Genomic DNA, 18931 nt, shown 5'->3' with positions numbered 1-18931 from the left:
GTTGTTAGCTGTCATATCACAATACCTTGTCCCTCGGTAGCCTTTCTGCTCTTTAGGACTTTTTGTAGATGTGCATATTTATTTTATGTATTTATATTTCTGTGGTGGGATTTATGATAATCTCATTTCATTATTATGCCTTCAAAAGAACAAAAGACTGCTTGTGATAAATTTTACCTCCTCAGACTGGGCACAGCAGTGTTACAAGAGCAGTGATGCAAAGAGTGTAAGAGAGTGAGTCTCTTGTCTCTGAGCTCCCAGGTGCAGTTCTTGGTGGGACGGGGTGATCCTGAAATTGGGACAGGCTTCTCCTCCTCTCTAAAGTTCTGGCATCACATCTCACATCAGCATGGTGTGGGAGAAGCAGGCAGGGGTGTCTGAAAGCCTGAAGACTTTCAGTTAGCTGAGCTGGATCTGTTAATTCCCTCAGACTCTTAACTTTCAAAACAAGACTGTAGATAGTTTTTCACACTTTTTCACCAGTCTATCATTCCTAAAGTGAGTGTAAATGATAGAAGCACGCAGAGATACCTCTACATGGTATAACAGGGCTGAAAAAGAAATGAAAATTCAGAATTGGCCTTTTCTGCTGCAAACTAGGAATCTCCATTTACACAGGTTTGCAGGTTACATTGCAGTAGCATGGGGTTTTGTTTGTTGTATTTGGGTTTTGGTTCTTTTCAACCAATAGGAGGAAGCAACAGCTAAGTTTCATTTATATTAGTAAGTAAAGCACTCTGGAAAGAAAATGACACTGTGGCTCAAATGTGTACACAGCTAAACTCTTTCCACACTCCCCTTCAAAAAACCCAAGGAAGCTGAAAATCAGTCTGGTTTTGCCCTCTGTCTCGATTAGAAACAGTCCAGTTCTCCTCACCACACCCAGGTGGTGCCTGACAGGAGTTGCTGCCATCAACATTGCACTGAGAAGCAGCAAATCCCTTGCCATGACTGTGACACAGTGCTTGAGCCCTTGTGCTGGCCCTAGGTAGTCTTCCAGTCCAACATAATCTCAGAAACCAGTGCATGCCATTCTGTTATTGAAAAAGAATTTATTTCATTAGATAAATTCAGGTAATTGGTTTTCAAATGTTAATGTAATGTAGTAGTAATTACCATTACAGTATCATCAGATATCTGTTTTTCTTCTACCTTAACAGAGTTTAGGAGTGGAGACTGTACCACCTCCATGCCCCAAAGTGTCCAACAATGAATTTAGCTTTACAGTTGGTTTTAAAGATTTAAATGGTAAGTAGCTGAATGGACTCTTTCTTACATTTTATACTGGCTTAAAATACCTCACAGGAACAAATGAGAAGAAAATCTTTATATACCCTTGATCAAAAACCCCAAACCAAACAAAAGAACCCTATTTTGCTGGAGGGGGAGGTATATTTTTGTGTCTCAATTTAGGAAACTTCAAAGGGAACAATTTTTTTGGGACTTTACTCAGTTTAAATAGAAGTCACACTTTTAAAAATGTCTGAGTGTAGAGGAAAACAAACTTGAGAAGTCTCCCAAATAACTTTCTGAAATGTAACCTTTTTAATGTAAGGATTTAACTTGGTGAAAGACAAAGTTCCTCAGTGTGATGTCAGAGCTGCGTAAGCAATTCTGTCCAGTGGAAGTGTCAGCTTCAGCTGCTTCCACTTTTCAGTGCTTATTCTCATTTTGGTTTGCACTGTCACTTTTGCATGTACAGCTGCTTGCTGAGGCTGTGTGGTAAATCAAATGAGGGGATTTATCTGAGTTATAAGTAAAAACCCTTCCTTTGATTTTGTTTGTGATTGCATTTTGGATTTTTTGGGTTGGTTTTTGGGGTTTTTTTGGGGTTTTTTGACTGAGGGCTGGTGGTTTGCATTAGCCTGATTTGGTTTTTTCCCAGGATCAGTTCCTTGTTGGGCTTCCTAAAGACTCTATCAGTAAAGAGGGTGGAACTATGTTAATAGAGAGGATCATAAGCCAACTTTCCCACTGTAAAGAAAAACTTATTAAATACTATATTGACATAACAGGGAGAGCAGAGTAAACTGAGATGGCCTAGTGACATGTTCACACTTAGTCTCATGACTATATTATTGAACTATATTAGCATTTTTGAGTATGTAATTCAGTGACCTCCATCCCTCTCAAAATCTCACTTAAATGTTTTCCGAGTTATTTGTTTATTTATTTCTTAACTGGACTCTTTAAAGATATTTAAACCACTGACTCTGTATCTTTACACCATGGCTAGTTGAAACAACCACAAATTACATGTGGAGTTCTGGTATAGGATTTTATTTTCTACTCTGTCAGAGTAGAAACCAGAAAGAAAAAGTTACAATGTTTCTATCTGGTTTATTAGTCACTTTTAAAAGAGACTTTTTTGTTTGTTCCTTGCTTAAAGGAGCCTCAAAAGCTTATGTCACAGATCACACAATTACTGCTGGTGCTGCAGATGATACTATGCAGTTTCTTGTCTCTTAATATTCTTTGATTCTGCTTCATTTTAATTTTTGAGTTGTAGAACAGCAACAATATATGGAGATACTCTTGATCTAGGCCTCAGTTACAAGGTTTGTTGTGTGCTGTTCCAGAACTTGCTAAGCATTTATGTATTGTGCTTACAGCCTAATGGGAGCTCATGGAATTTCTTGCATTCATATCACTAAGCATGTACCCAGTGACCTTGCTGGATCAGGGCCATGTTTGTAACATCATAAGGGCCTGAGACTGTGCCGCTGGAACTGAAGCTTCCTGTCCTGTTTAGTTTGTATTCCCAGAGTTCCTGGTACTCTGAACTTCAGTGTGAGCAGATTAATGACTGTTTCAAAAGCACTTTTGTTTCTTGAACCCATGTAAAATGTTGTTTCCTTTCCTATGACCATGTAACCATGCCTTCTGCAGTTTAATCTCTGCTGAACTGGAAACAGTGCTTTGCATTGCCCTCACTCTCTGACACATTGTGTGGTTCTCTTTACAGAATCCCTAAATTCCCTAGAGGACCAAGACCTGGATGCTTTAATGGCTGACCTTGTAGCAGACCTTAATGATGTTGAACAGAAAACTTTACAAGCCCAGAAAACTTCTTCCTGCAACCAGCAAAGTGCAGTCACTCTGCCTTCAACAGGCTTGAATAATGACATTTATTCTAAAGTTAGTCCCTATGTTACTATTACTGGACAGCCTGTGGATGATTTGCCCCCTCCACCACCAGACCCTGAACCAGAACTTCCACCACCACCACCACCACCTCCTCCTGAGCCACTTACTCAGGTAAGTCTGAGTCAAACCTTATTTTAAACATTCTTGTCATTTTGCAAGTGGTATTTGGCACTGGAACACCAGTGGATCTCCCAGGTAGATGCATCTTGGGAAGGTTCTGTAATGGTGAAATGTGAATGAACTCTGGAGTGACATTTCTACTGTTGTGGCCTCAGCAGTTTCTGCCTGTTCCTTGACCTATTGCCCATTCTTTCATCTTTCTAATCATCATTTTGATAGCCCAATACGGGCATAATCATTGCAAATGGTTTATTGTAACAGAAATCTATCACTGAATTCTTTTAAGAAGCACTGATCGGTTAATATCTTATAGAGAGCTTAGTTTTGGCATCAGTGCAAAGCATGGCCAGTGATCTCCACTTGGTAAAGATGTCACTATGTGTGTTAATTGCAGTCTGTGCTGTTTGTACTGATGAGAAAATTCTGTGGATGTTTCCCAGCTCCATCCCTGGCCTAAATAGGAAAAGCACTTAATTTGTGGAAAACTCAACATTTGCTAGGTGACCAGGTCCAGGGACAAGCACAAAGCGCAAGAGATACCTCACGTGGTCCTGACATGGAATTACTGCTCTTCTTGGTTTGCCTTTGAAAGAAAGTAATGGAAACTATCTGCAATAGGGGACAAATGCTCTTAGAAGGTGTCAAAGTTATCAGTAGGTAACTATTTATAACTATTTATAGTCATAAATAGTTAGATAGTATATAAATAGATATAAATAGAGCAGCTGGTTTACCTGTATCTAAAATTTCAGACTTACCACAACCTCCTTCATGTTAGTGTTTCTTACAGAGCTGTTTTAACAACTGAAATAAAATGTGATATTTGTAGTATTTTTTTGACATGAGGTTTCAGGGAGGCAGATAATGTGAGAATTCTCTCCTCTCACAGCCCTGTGAGAAGAGAAGGCATTAAAAGAGTGAGGCAGCCCCCCAAAAAATGAATCTGAAATCTTGAAATACACAAATATATCTCTTTCAGTATTCATGTTGACAGCAATTATGATTGAGAGAAGGTGTTTACATTTAGGGAACGGAAATATTTTAGGGAACATGAGAAGTGTCACTTGGTTTTGCTTAAAACTGTGGTCAGTTCATTGCTGTTTAAAAGCCCATGTGAACTGAATATGAATCACCTCAACATCACTGCTGCCCCTGGGTTTGGAATCATACAGCAGACATATTTAGCAAAAGGAACAGAAAATTGGATATGTCTGATGACATAAAAAGTGGTTCACTAGATAAAGCTTCATTTGATGCTCAGGGCCTTTCAACACTGTTTGAAGAATAAAACTCATAAACATGGGAGAAGCTTTGCCATTTTTCTGCACCTCAAAAATAATAGTTCACTTTGTGTCCTAAAGGAATATCAACATTTGAAAAATACCAACTAAACAGCTTCAAAAGCTGAAATATTTAATGTACCTAGTACAACTGATATAGAAGAGATGCTATCAAGATGAGTTTTATCCATTTCCTTCAAAAATTTCCCCATCTTGATTTAGACTCATGATCTTTAAGGAAGTACCAAACTTCTAAGTAGTCTGGTTTGTCAGCTGACAAGTATGGTCTGGAAGGGTGGCTGGTTAGGTGGGCTGAGACTCACCATTCAAGGGCTAGTAAGTTGACATTTGCTGCCTGGTAGCAAGTGGGATCAGCACTGGGGTTTATATTGTTTAACATTTTTGTCTGTGATGTGAGTGATGACATAAAACCCCACCTGCAGCTGTGCTGAAGAAGCTTTTATTTAAGGGCACTGACTGTCAGGGTCACTGGCAGACCTTCAGTGCAAGGGGACTTAAAACATGAGGGCCAGGCCAGCAAAATGCTCTGAAACCCAGCAAGGTACCAGGTCCCACACCTGGGGTGTAATAACCATTTGTACAGTTTGGGAAAGGACAGGCTGAGCAGCAGCCCTGCTGAAAAGGAGATCCTGCTGGGTACCACAGTGAATAAGAACCTTGAGTGAAAGATCATCTCAGCAGAGGAAGCTGGCCTCTGTTGGGAGGAGTATGGCCAGCAAACTAAGGAGTTATTGTTCCTTTCTCTTGGCACTGCTGGAATACTGCGCTATGTGGAGATGCTGGAGAGTGTCCATCAGAGAGCTGATGGAATGGCCAGAGGCCATCGTGCAGTGATCAGGGGCCAGCAAGGACAGGCTGAGGGAGCTGTGCTTGTCCAGTCTGACAGAGGAGGCTGGGAGTGATCTAATGACAGCCTAAACATACCTGAAGGATAGATGCAAAGCTGGTGGAGCCAAATTCTTCTATAGTAGTGTTAGGTCACCAACATGGAAGGGGCAACAGATAACTTATTGTAGCTTTGTAGTCTCAGAGAGGACATTAGGAAATTTTTTTCCGCTTCAGATGGAGGTGTAGCACTGGAACAGGTGATCAAAATATGTAGCCAAAAGTCACTTCTCCCTCCGTTGAACTGTTCCTCTGAGACTGATCTCTAATGATATTCTGGTCTTTTTCCAGATTCAGGGAGTGTCAGATAAGGATAGGAACAGGATGTAGAAGCATTTCTAAGGAATATAACAGCAGTACTTTTCCTCATTAAGGCATTGGTTTGACTTTTCCTGCAGCCTTTGCCTCATTTTATGATACAGGTTGTATTCAAATACTAATGGCATACCCACTGTGGCTCACTGTCCACAAAACTGCCCACAGGGCTATTACACAGACTGCAGTGTGAATGATGGAGGTAATAACCATTTAAAATTAATATGGAAAGAATCAATTTCAAATTAATATTCATTGTCTTGATTAGTATTTGTTTTGACATGACATTTCTGCTCAGTAAAATGAAATTCAGCAGTAAGTGGAATGTATTTTGTGTCATCAAAAACCACCTTCCTGTCAGCCAGATTCTTGGTAAGTGATTCTTGACCCAATCAAGGCTGAAGTTGTGTTTAACACTTCTGGTTATCTACAGTCAAATATGAACAGCGTTAATAATTCTCAATGCTGCTGTGATATTGAGCTCCTATTTTCTAACCCTTAGGTGTGCCAAAATAAAGTACAGCCTTTCTTTCAGGGAAAGAAATAGCAAATAATTAATTATTTGCTATTTCTTTCTATGCTATTGATATTAATTATTAAATAATTAATATCAATAGCAAATGAAGGGCTTCTTCATTTGCTATTGACATGATGACTTTATGTGCTTCTGTTTAAAGATCCAGAAAATGTGGTGATGATCCTGTAGTGGGAAAACAAATCCTGTACCTTGTCAAAGCATTTCTCTAACACTGCTAAAATTTTGCATCTGATAGTTTATTTCCTTTTTCTGCATTAAGTCAAAGCTTATGAAACCAGGAAGGCTGTCAGGTGAGAGCTCTGTTGCACAGATTATACAATGGGAGAATTCTGTTCAACACATGCAGATGAAGCCTGAATTACATCTGCCTAAAATTTTCATCAGCAAGCCTGCCCACACCACACTCAACCACTTTGGTTAAGCTGCTTTTCCTGCTTGCTTCATGGAAGTGGTAAGGGGAGGGTCAGAGTGTGAGAGGGGAGGGTCAGAGTGTGAGAGGCTGTGTACTTTTCCCTCTGTACAACTATCAGCCTCCCTGCAGCAGCCACCATTGTGCAACTGCTTGTGTTCAACTACAGAAGCTTTTTTTGGATTCTCCAAGTTAAGCACTAATGAGCTATAGCAATGCAAATTTCCACACCTGCAGAGAAAAAAATGAGATATTTTTAACTGATTGCATGGTATTTATAGTGGAGAATTTGATAACAGGAAATGTGCTTGAAGCAGCGATGAAACAAAAGATGTTTAGTTCAGTCAGTCAGGAGTACTTTAGCTACACTTGAACATTCCCCAAAACTTGGGATGAATAAGATAACCTTCCTTCTCTTTCTTTGCTATTGTATGATATCTCAGTGACAGGGAAGTGATGGCAATGCTTAGTTAGGCTTAGTTTCTTGCAAGTGCATCTTCCATGAGTTGCAGTCAGTTCTCTTGGTGTGAAGACCACTAAAAATTATGACTTCAGGGTAGCAAATGGAGGCTGAAGGTAACAGAAATCTTGTGTGGAAGCAGAACAGGAACTTTCTCCCACAGTCCTTGACTGGAAGTTGGTAGCCTGTGAGTAGTGTAGCACAAAATCTTACCCCTTTTAAACAGAGGAAACTGTGAAAGTAAGAGAGCAGCAGGGACAGCAAAAATCAGCAGAGAAGCAAAGAAGCAAATACAAGACGGTCTTCAGTAGAGGCAATAGGGATGTTAATTTAGAAAGAAACTGAACCCTCCAGTAGTACTGGAGGAGTCCAAGGCAGCCTTAGGAACCACATTCACTTGTTGTCCAAAATGTGCTTTTCCAACTCCAAATGTGACTCGAGGAGAGTTCTGGAAGAGAGATGGCATAAAGGAAATCTGTACAGCAGTCACAGAGGCAACACCAGGCAGCTAGTGCTACATTTGGTACACGTAAGTAAAATTCCTAGCACCTGGGGATCCAGAGTCTTCTGGGATCACAAATGTCATTGATGTTAAGAGAGAGGCATGTTGTTGATAGAGCTGCTTTGTAAAAGGAGAGCTGGGTGATACTGAGATTTTTGGGATTCTTGCTGTGGAATGAACTTGTGTGCTCTAACTGTGTTAATGTGAATAGGTCCATTCATAGAATAAAAGCCAACTATTGGAGGTGTTCCTCTCAGTAGGTATCTGTGCAGTAAGAGATCATATGTGGCAAGTCAAAGAATTCATGTAAATTAATGTACTGAACACAGAGTATAAAATTATAAGTGATGTAATTGCAAGCCAAAATTTCAGTATAATCCTACTTTATTTCAGTATAATCCTACTAAATTCTAGTTCTCTTACCCTAATGAGAATCAAGTTTTCTTCCAAGCAGCTGCATCCACAATGCTATTTCACTGAGGCTGGATCTTCCTTCACCTTCTCTTTTGTATCAGCTGTATGTACAGAAACATAGAAGAGTCCAGTTTTCAGGCATTTTTGTAGCATTTGAGGAACAGGTCATGTAGGAACTATATGGCTGAGCAACAGCAGGGAGCATGGGACTTGTAAACCAAAGCTTTGGCTGAAGGATCTTAGGTCAAGAAGTCTGGAAATTATCTGTGTGTATGAGGGTTGCTGTAACAAGCTTTATCTTCAGGATGTAAATATCAAGAACAACCCTTTTCAAGTAAATGTAAATTGCTGAGATTACTTAACAAGAAAGTTAATATACCAAATATCTTGTGTCTTTTCAGGAAGAACTAGAGGCAAAGGCTAAAGCTGACAAGATTAAACTTGCATTGGAGAAATTGAAGGAAGCCAAAGTTAAAAAGGTGAGCCATAAAATAATAAATGCTACCATAAGAGCTACCACCTAAACATCTGTTAACATTCTTCTTAATTATAAATTTCTTACTAAAATGACTAGGCTTTTCCATAGTTTATCTGTAAAGATACTCTGCTGAACTCTCCTCATCCACCTCTAGAGAAGGCTCTGGATAATTGCTACTGCCAAGGGACTGATTTTTTAGAGGACTTGGAAAGCATTGCATCTTTTTCTTTTTTTTTCAGTGTTGGGGCAAAACCCACTGTTCTGATAAGTTGCTTTAGGGAAAGCAGAGTGTACATGAAAATGTTGCTGAGTTATGCTGTGCTGATTCCAGGAGTATTAAACTTTTCTTAATAGTGGATACAGTGGATTTAGCTAATCCCTATTAAATTGATGAGGGTCTTCTTGCTAAATCTTTCCACAGCAGTGTAGTAATGAACTAGCATAATAGAAATTATTTTAGACCAACAAATTAGAAGCTGCAAGTGTTCATAATTCTGAATAATGGATGTGAACTAAAGACAGTCATGATCTTTCAGTCTTGCTCAAAGAAGATGGGAAGTGTTGGAGCCTGCAGAGCTTCCAGGAAGAATGGAAGTTTCCAATAAATTTGGGAATGTCCAGTCTTGAGGTGGTTCCCACAGAACACTTTACATTCATCTACAAATGCTCTTTCTGAGAGAATGTCTTGGGAGGATTTCACTGATGTTGACTTTGTAAAGCTCTGTAACTAAAGTTATGACTGCTCACTGGTCACCCTCTTTTCCTTGTAATGTTAGCAATTCTTCTTTGGGAGACTTTGTCTTCCCAACTTCTTTCCCCCCTGTGAATATTTGTAACCATACAGTAGAAGGTGGGTTCAATCTTGTGACTGTGTCACTATAATGGAATTACTTTGTCATTCTTGAGTTTTAAATTGACTAAATATTGTCAAGAAAGCTGGTTTTCTCTCTTTTACTAGAAGCAGAGGGCAGAGGGCAGGGATGATGGTGAAATGCAAGTTCACAGCCTTGGACTTCAGGAGAGAAGACTTTGGCTTCTTCAAAGATCTTGGAAGAGTCCCATATGGAGCTTCCTAATGGGAAGAAAGGATCAAGAAATCTGGTTAATATTTAGAGATCACCTCCTGATGGGAAGGAGGGATCAAGAAATCTGGTCAATATTTAAAGATTACCTCCTTCAAACACAAGAGAGTTCCATCCCAGTGGAAGATGATCAGAAAATATTGCGAAGATGATCAGGAGTATCTCCTGTGAAGAGAGGCTGAGATTGCCTAGGGCAGAGAGGGATCTATGTGGTGCTTGTCTATCTCTAGAAAAACCTCAAGAGAGGGTGCAAAGAGAATGGAGCTGGGCTCTCTTCAGTGCTGCCCAGTAATGGGACCAGGGGCAACAGGCACAAACTGAAATACAGGAGGCTCTGAACGCCCGGAAACACTTATTCCCTGTGGGGGTGGGTGAGCCTGGCACAGGTTTCCCAGGCAGGTTGTTATCTCCTCCCTGGAGATGATAGCAAACCATCAGACAGGGTCCTGGCCATCGGTCTCTAGGTGGCCCTGCTTGCCTGGGCAATGATGGACTGATTGACCACCAGAGGTGCCTTCAATCTCAACTGTTTGGTGATTCTGTGAAGATGGAAGCTGCATGCATGTTTCTGAGCAGTCAGTTATAACCAGACATAAATCCCCTTTTGCCTTAAACATGTTAGATTATGCCTGTAAAACACCTCTTTTTTCTGTTTAATCTGCACTATGCCTCAGATGCTTATTTTACAGATTATTCTTCTTACAAGGATTGGAATCAAAACAAGTTCATGGCTTTTTTTACATTTGTTTCTGCTTTCCAGAGATAGTATAGATTTTCTCTTGGGGATCATAACTCTGCTTCTACATCACCTTTTACACAGATTGTCTCTACAGAACCAAAGCTTCTTATGCACACATTTTAAAATAAAGAGCTATTTAAACAAAAATATGGAAAGTCCTCCCAACTCACCAGCAATGTACAGACCTTGTAGAGAATTATTCTACTGTTTTCAGTACTAGTGGAGCATTTTAAGTACCTTCTTATAATGGACTTCCAGTTCTTTATCACATTTTAGGTACTTCAGCATTTTCTTGCATTGTTCCTCTCTGAAGAAAGTTCACTGTGTTTCTTGTTTAACAAATACTTCACCATATAAAGAAGTAATGAGTGTCTTAGGTTAATTTGGTCAGTTAGTAACTCATGAGGGGAAGAGGAGGGGACTTTTTCTCTGTGGTGGCCAGTGACAGAACCCAAGGGAACGGCCTGGGACAGGCCCTCCAGGAAAGTGTTCACAGGCCTGACAGAGTTCAAGAAGCATTTGTTTCAAGATGCTCTTGGGCACATGGAGCAATGCTCTTGGGCTTGTCCTGTGCAGGGCCAGGAGTTGGACTCAGCGATCCTGATGGGTCCCTTCCAGCTCAGTATATTCTGTGAACTCATCTGTTTTCTTATTGATGACAGCTGGACTATGGCCCATCTTAGTACAATCCAATTTCAGGCTATTTTGTTGGCATGGCAAGATTCTTCCATTCTTTTTCTGTATAAAATGAAATTTTTCACATTTATAGCTTGCATTAAGGACACTCTGTCCTTTTGCACTTGGTTTCCCTATCAAGCATTTTCCTTAATTGCACATCTAGTAGATTTAGAGAAGAGATTAACTTCTGCTTTTTCTTCATAGCAATTTCACCTTTCCTGAAATCATGCATAGGACAAGGCTTCATTCTATTTTTAGAGAAAAGATCTTTATTTTGGGCAAAATTATAACGTGAAAATTTCAGAGCTGTTTTATTCTCTCAGCTTGCTTTGGGACAGGATGCCTTTGAATCAGTAATAACCTTCAGCGTTTATCTTTCTTATCTGTGTTAGCAGATTCAGACGAGTCCTTTTGTTGCTCCTGAAATTAACTGGCAGTTCTGTGACTTTGTTCTCAGCTTGTTATCAAGGTGCACATGAACGATAACAGCACCAAGTCCCTGATGGTGGATGAGCGCCAGGTGGCACGGGATGTTCTGGACAATCTCTTTGAGAAAACCCACTGTGACTGCAATGTGGACTGGTGTCTGTATGAGACGTACCCTGAGCTGCAGATCGGTGAGTGCTGTAGTCACATAGCAAATAGAGAGAGGGCTGGTAATCTTAAAACATCAGGTAAGTGTCGGCAATCTTGAAAAGATAGTAACATTTCTCCTGCCCATGTGTCCCCTGATGTTGGAACAGCACAGACTCTAAGCTGAGGGATGCTGCAGGAATATCTTTGGTGTGTTTGTGCTGTAGAATTGAGTCCATTCAGCTGTGCTGTGACCTGTAGAAGGCTCCTTGCTTTTCACCATTTCCATTATTTTATTTTACACAAAACGAAGGAGCCATGTGAACTTCAAGGTGATGACAAACCCAAACACACTAGTACTCAAATCCACTTTTTGAAGAGGCAATGCTGTGCTGGAGTGCTATCAGCAGGCATGTATTACATACTAGCCAAACAAATGTCCTTAAACAAGACTCTGTGAGAAGTGTTTCAGTAATTTCTAATGCTCTTCATTTGTGGTAATAATTTTTCTAAGTGTAGCTGTTTACAGGGCACTGCTCTGTGATGGGGCTGCAGCTCTGCTTATGGTAAGTTATGACTTATGGAGTAATTAACCTGGCCTCTGGGTCCTAGAAAACAGCTGCACAAAACTTAGAAATTGTTCTGTGCAACATAAGTCTTGTTTGAAAAAGGCTTCAAGGTTTCTTTCATTAAGAACACAGTATTCACTAATTGTGAAATATTTTAGAATCTTTTTATTTGCCAGCCTGAAAAGGTATTGACATCAAAAGGAGAAGGAATATTGCCACTGCTTTCTTTCAGAGTCACATTTGACCTAGAGAAATGGGAAGCTGTCAAACAGCCTTTAACGTTCTCAGTTTACAGTCTCCCAGCAGAGATGGGAAAATTCTCAAATAAAGTCAAAGATCAATATTGCACTTTAAAAGAGTCCCAGGTGTAGTCATTCTGCTAAATTAAACAATAGAAATTTTAAAATAACTGGAAAAAAGCCTGACTGAGCATGAGCAAGGAGATGCTCATCTGCTTGTAATAGTGGTGCAGAAATTTACTGCCAATCTGTTCTTCTACATGATTAAGATAATGATGCTGCATTCTTTTGTTCCTGCTTATCTTAACTAAGAAAAAACTGGAAATGTCATTTGATGCTAGAAATCTGACAAAACTCACTGAATAATTTTGGAGTGTTTTCCTGTCTTAGAAAGTTGCTCCCTTTTTGTCCAGGGTGACTTGGACAAACATGTCTGAGTATTAGGATGACATCACAATCAACATATGGTTTCTGAATCTCCATAGTCATTAAAAAGAATGTACTTGTGTTTCTGCATAATCTGGATAGATATTTGAATTTCCCATCATGCAATTAAAACTGAAGGTATCAAGGAGATTGTTTGCTACAAACATAGGGGTAAATGGTTGGATTTTTTTGGTGAAAATTCGTTGTGCTACTTTAGTCACAGCTAATGCTAGGTGATTTTGGTTAGTGTTAGGGTATTGGTTTAGTAAGGAATTACTCTCATAATGAATAAAAATTATTTTAAAAGCCAGAACAGGAGAAAAATACTGAAGGAAGTGAACTTGTATCTTGTTCAAGAAAAAAGGAAAAATCTATTAACCCTGATGCAGTGATCCATTACCAGGTCCAGGTCTGCTAAGGATGGAGCCTTTTTGTTTGCAGAAGGCAGTTTCAATATGAATGGGATGGTACATGTTCTTTCTTCTGCTTCCAATGCACAGCAACATGCTGTTAATTTTGTGCAAAATCAGAACAATGTGAGCCATTCTTTATTTTTGTCAGTATACTTCTTGGCTGCTCTAGATAGCTTTATTACCATCAGCACAAAGACAGAACTTTTCTGCACTTCATCTTTCTGCCTGCTTTCCACATTAGTATTAAAGAGAACAAAATTATGTTTACTTTAAGGAGCAAATCTGAGCAGCAAATAATTCTTGCTGAACTGAAGGTCCAAGCTGCTTTTATATCACAAGATCCTTTAGTGGTTGTCTTACATATATGGTTATTTTGAAAGACTATCATTGTAAATAAAATAAACTACAGTTGAAAATTAAATACATGTTAAATATCACAAATAATCTCAGTAGTGAGATGGTGATGTAACATTGGGCTGTAGGTGTACCAGAATCTATTGCAATAAAGACTATTGCAGTCTTATAATAGGCATCCAGATTTGACTTTTTTTAGGTAAATTAGGTAAAAAGACCCTCCTGAGGATGATAAAGTCGTATTTTTCATGCAAGAAAATCTTGGTACAGCAAATGAACAAACAAAAATATATGTGGCAAAAATTAATGTTACTGTCTGAGAATTGTTTCATGCCTATCTTGAAGTATAAAGTACTGTTCATCCTTCAAACCATTACTGGGGTTTTATATAGTGCTTCCTATTTCCAGTGCATTGCAGAATTACCAGTTGCTAAATGAGGAGTGTTATGTTGTTGGTGTTAAAAGTTACTGTGTCCATGCAGATGGGTCTTGAAGCTAATCTCATTCTGTGAATTTAATTAATTCACCAGGTGGAGGTTGGATGGGATGTACTAAACCCTTGTCAAAAGTAACAAGGATTAAAGAAAGCCTACAAAATGTGTGTTTTGTTACTTCCTCTGATGCTAGGCCAGTCTAGGCCATTGGAAGATTTGATCACCAGGAATGGGAGTATGGCTGTTCCCAGGAAACTGCCAAAATTCTGCTGAAAATTTGAGCTGGGTGAATTCCCTATCCCAGTACTGAATTTGTAGAAAAGTGCAGATTGGGACACTCCAAAATGACCTGTCAAGTTATGCTGAATTCCTTTTCCTTTAAAAGGAGTTTTATTTGAGCAATTTATATATTTTATCTAAATGAAACTGAAGTGGTTTCAGAGTTACCTCAGTTAACCTCAGCACACCCTGTGGCTTTTCTGGGTGGAGGAGTGGGGTTCAGAGCAGATCAGGCGGGGACAGAGCTGAAATTAGGTCTCTAGCAACCCTGGTAAGGATAACTACAGATATGCTGGGTGAACCAGTATATCTTGACATTAGTTCTATCTTTGTTTTTTCCTACTCTGCTATTTCTGGTTTTAAATACGGTTACTTAAAACCAAATATTTTCTTTTCAGTGCATAGAATTCTTCCTGCTGACAAAAAGCAAATCTTCATTGCATTGTAAAGAAGTAAAAGGACAAATAAATTGAGTCTTTACTTTTTTTTAAATTCATTAGCCAAAGTTTATCTATATCCCTTCTTCCACCCCCCAGTCTGTGGTACTGCAAACCTTAAAAAAACCAAAATCAATCAAAAGCAGAAAGCCATGAAATACATGGGTGTAACTGTCTGCTCCTGGTGGGTCACTGCTTCCATCCCTTGCAGTCTTCAAGCAGCAGTACAGAGATTCAGGAGGAATCCAGGAGCATGGCACAGCTACATAAAGTGTCTTCAGTAGCTGCTTTGCCCTTCCATGTGACACAATTTCCTGTGGTGTGTGACAGGTTCTGCTCCCATCTGTGCAGTGGAAAAGAGTGCTGGGCTGTCCAGCCCTGAGTGAGGGAATCAGATAATGATTGCATTCTTACACAGGAATTTCTGCAGCCTCAGGAGAGGGCAGAAACAGTTTCAATGTCTTACATTATCTTCTCTGTCTCTCCAGAAAGGTTTTTTGAAGACCATGAAAATGTTGTTGAAGTGTTATCAGACTGGACTCGAGACACTGAGAATAAGATTCTGTTTTTGGAAAAAAGCCAAAAATATGCTTTATTTAAAAATCCCCAGGTAAGCTAATATGGTATTTGGATAAAAGTCTAAACTAAGGTCATTTAGTCTGCATGTTGCCTATTACATTGATGGTTTCTTTCAGCTCTGTCAGTTCAGAGAAAGCAAAACTTATATTTCAACCAAAAAACCCACCAGGATTTTAAATGCAAGGATTTGAAAATTAGAGTTTTCTGTTTTTTTTTTCTGATAGTTTTTTAGAGTCCTGTTTGTAGAGGTAAAAGCTGAAGCATGTAGTTCACCTCTGTAGTACAAGCCACTGCTTAGGTACAGCTCTTAGAACTGTGTGAAATGGCACATCTGTAAAAACCTTTCTTTTTACTACAGCTTCTACACTATTTCTGCTGATGAATATAAATATTTCCTTGAAGGCCCAGTTTTTGCCACTTGTACATAAAACTTCATAAAGGATATACTTAATGCTGCAGAAGATTTACTGGGTTTTGTTTATGCTGAGGAGAATTGGTTATCAGTAACTTCTGCACTTTATCTTTGTAAAGGAGGGTCTGCACACTGAATTGCATCAAATTATTCAGATAGGTATATACACAAATCGTTATGTTATGTGGTCAAAGCTGTATGCACAAACATCCTGGAACATGCAGTTGGTGGATTCTGGGACAGAGGATCTTTTCCCCATGTCAGCTGACTGTTAGCTCACTGAGCATCTGGTTTGTTCCTAAGGGCAGCAAGAAATAAATGAGCAACTCAGCATTGCCAAAAAAAAAAAAAAAAGAGTCAAATATGTAATTTGGCAGCAAATCTCACCAAGCTGCTCATTAGGAAATTGGGGGTTTTATAGAATGAGCCTCTATTTCAAGTAAAACCTATGGAAAAGAAGTTTCCTTCATTGATATAAGTATCCACAGTCAGGGAAAGAAAACTTATCCTGAAGTGTACATGGGTTAATGTTGATTTTTAATATGAAACAGCAAAACCAGGTTTGGAAATACAATGTGGTGGCTCAAAGTGTCCTCCTTTCTAGAGCCCATAAACTTACCCAGCAGCAGAGGTTCAACTCCAGCTTTGATTCGTACACTGTAGTGTTATTTGGGTAAGTGGTTTTTGAGCCCTTCCTCAAACAGGAAGTAAAACTTTGATGGATATTCTGCTGTGATGAATATTGCATTTCGGTTGCAATGAAATTTAGCAATAAATGTGACCTAAACAAGAACCAAACAAAAGTGTAGGTCTGTCCTCGTGTGTCAGCTGGATCTGGACAAGTCTGCAGTCATTGAGCTTTAGCCCGTCTGTGTAAGCTCTAACATGAACAGTCTGAGCAAACTGGATCAGTTGTGGCTATCACACTGTTGAAATATTTTGCCAGTAATAAAGTCTGACCATCTGTCAGGCGTGGTAAACTCAAACATTGTGAATGGGGAAAATAGTACAGACATATCAGCCCTTTGTGGCAGAAAGTAATCAGCACTGTACACAGTGAATACTGAAATTTGTAAAATACACATCTGCAGTGAGTCTCTGAACAGGCAAACCAAGCAGAAATGCTGAGTTGTGGGGGGTAGGGTGCTTACCTAGCTGACTATGTACAGAAATCAGAAATTGTGATGTAACCAAAAGGAAACTGAAATCCTGTGCTTTGGGACTGTGTGCTTAGTATATTCACCCTCCTCCTGGCTCAGTCAAGGCTGCCCCATAAAACTCATTTTGGGAGTACCCAAATTGCAGAATGCTTTCTTTGACACACCCATGGTGCTAGTGCCGAAGCAGCTGAATTCCTTGTTTATTTCATGCTCATTCTGTTGGAAGGGTTTTGTGGAGATCTCACTCATTTTTAACTTGCATATCTTTTTCTGGGGAAAAAAAAGAGGCAAATCCCAATGGTGGCCAGGTGCCTACAGTTTATTCTTAGACAAATTAGTGATACAAAATTTTCAACACAAAGATTGGACACAATTAGTGCTTTAAAAAATCTTATAAAGATGGGCAGATGCCTTCCTCTCTGAAGAAGGTCTGTGTGAGGCCAATGTTTATTGTTTCTTTCTGTGAACTAGTTATAGACCTATTTAACAACATTTAATTGAGAGTGTTTCATTTTCTGAGGAGGAATTGAGGTTCTGAAATGCAGGATTTTTTCTCTACATGCTGGCAGTATGTTGCTCAGTTAATGCCCGTGGCTTTTTTTTTTAAGATTGTAATTTTTGTCATGCAGCACTTGGTAGTTTTTCTGCAGCTTTGTTTCTGAAATATTTTTTTAAAGTATTTGGAATCCCTTTTAGAAAAAGCTTTTATAAAATTCTCAGGTGTCCCCCTTGCCACAAAGACAGGCACACTTTGCCCTCTGCTCACTGTGATATAATAGACCCTGTAGGGAAATTGCAGTAAAATACTGTTCCATGAGTGCCACCAGTGACTCATCTGCAGAGAGGGAGCATCACAAGTCTATGACTAAAGAGTGAAACAAAAATACATTCTGGTACATGGGAAAATAAAGAGAACCTTTACAACATTGGAAAGGTGATGCTTTGTCATATGGTTGAGTGATGCTGGTTTTCTCTTGAAAGGAAAGGTTGTCAGGGCTCAACACCTCTTTTCAAAAATCTCAAAGAATAATTCTCAGCTAAAAGGTACTATAAAAGGAAGAAAAATGAGGGAAAATGGTTGTTTTTAAGGTGTAGCTGAATCTAAACTCCTTGCTGTGAATGCTGGTCATGCTCTTTGAACGCTGTTTTTCAGTTCTGTTTGCATGAACTTCCATTTCCTGTGGGGTTTTTTGATAAAAGCAAACAGTGCAGGCAATGCCACCTATGTGTGCTTTATAGGCCACATTGCAGGTGTCTTTTTTTTTGTTTTCTTATTATTGGACAGTATTTATGACAATTATTGAAAGTCTGTACGGTGAGTACTTCATGCTTCTGCTCCCTCATATGTAAACCAAAAGCTAGATCTGCACCTTCCAATGGAGAATCCATACACTGAATTGATATTTTATTTATTCTGAAGAGCAAGAGTTCCCAACAGCATTCAAAGGAGATTGAGTAAGGGTTTGTAACAGCTTTCATTACAAGACAGCTATAGCAAGTTTCATGCTTGAATATTTATCTGCTATCGACCAGGTGATACTTTTGTTTTTCACCAGCTTGACCACATTTATAAATCAAGGTTTTTCTTTTTTATCCACTGTTACCCAGTGATGGAAACATAAAAAGGTGACAGGGAACCTGGTTATTGAGCATGCTGGCAAAAGTGCAAAGAAATAGAAATGAGAAAAAGGAGGTGTTTTTCACTGTACTCCCATTGTTTTGTTATCTTAATTTCTCTCTCTTTTGGGGGTTTCAAAAGAGCTTTGCCTTTAGCTTCATGTGTTTTAGTACTTTTATGATCTTCAGAGCAATTATAGGCATATTCTAATATTTTTAATGGGCAGGTTCCTAGGGGACACACCATGATTTGAGTTGCAGATATGACCTTGCTCTGTTTTATTTTTTCTGCATAAACCATGCTGCATTGAGTAGCAGTTGCAATGATCTGAAATGGGGTGTGAGCTGGCCAGTTCTTGCCTCATATTGGG

General features: G+C 39.3%; 1 protein-coding gene across 3 annotated transcripts in view; it reads left to right on the top strand.

Moving 5' to 3' along the window:
- The window catches only part of APBB1IP (amyloid beta precursor protein binding family B member 1 interacting protein), a 63580-nt gene that overhangs the window by 15592 nt on the left and 29057 nt on the right, over positions 1–18931 (top strand). For 2 of the 3 annotated variants that reach the window (XM_063149484.1, XM_063149474.1), the window contains exons 3-7: positions 1161–1248; positions 2966–3258; positions 8493–8570; positions 11526–11685; positions 15281–15402. In XM_063149484.1, the coding sequence (XP_063005554.1) occupies positions 1161–1248; positions 2966–3258; positions 8493–8570; positions 11526–11685; positions 15281–15402 (741 nt within the window). Of the gene's footprint in view, positions 1–1160; positions 1249–2965; positions 3259–7091; positions 7705–8492; positions 8571–11525; positions 11686–15280; positions 15403–18931 lie in introns of those variants that run through there. The other variant, XM_063149495.1, reaches the window with a different exon arrangement.

The sequence above is a fragment of the Melospiza melodia genome, chromosome 1 (assembly GCF_035770615.1).
Source record: "Melospiza melodia melodia isolate bMelMel2 chromosome 1, bMelMel2.pri, whole genome shotgun sequence".
NCBI classification, from domain to species: domain Eukaryota; kingdom Metazoa; phylum Chordata; class Aves; order Passeriformes; family Passerellidae; genus Melospiza; species Melospiza melodia.
This window is presented reverse-complemented; position numbering and strand designations above follow the sequence as displayed.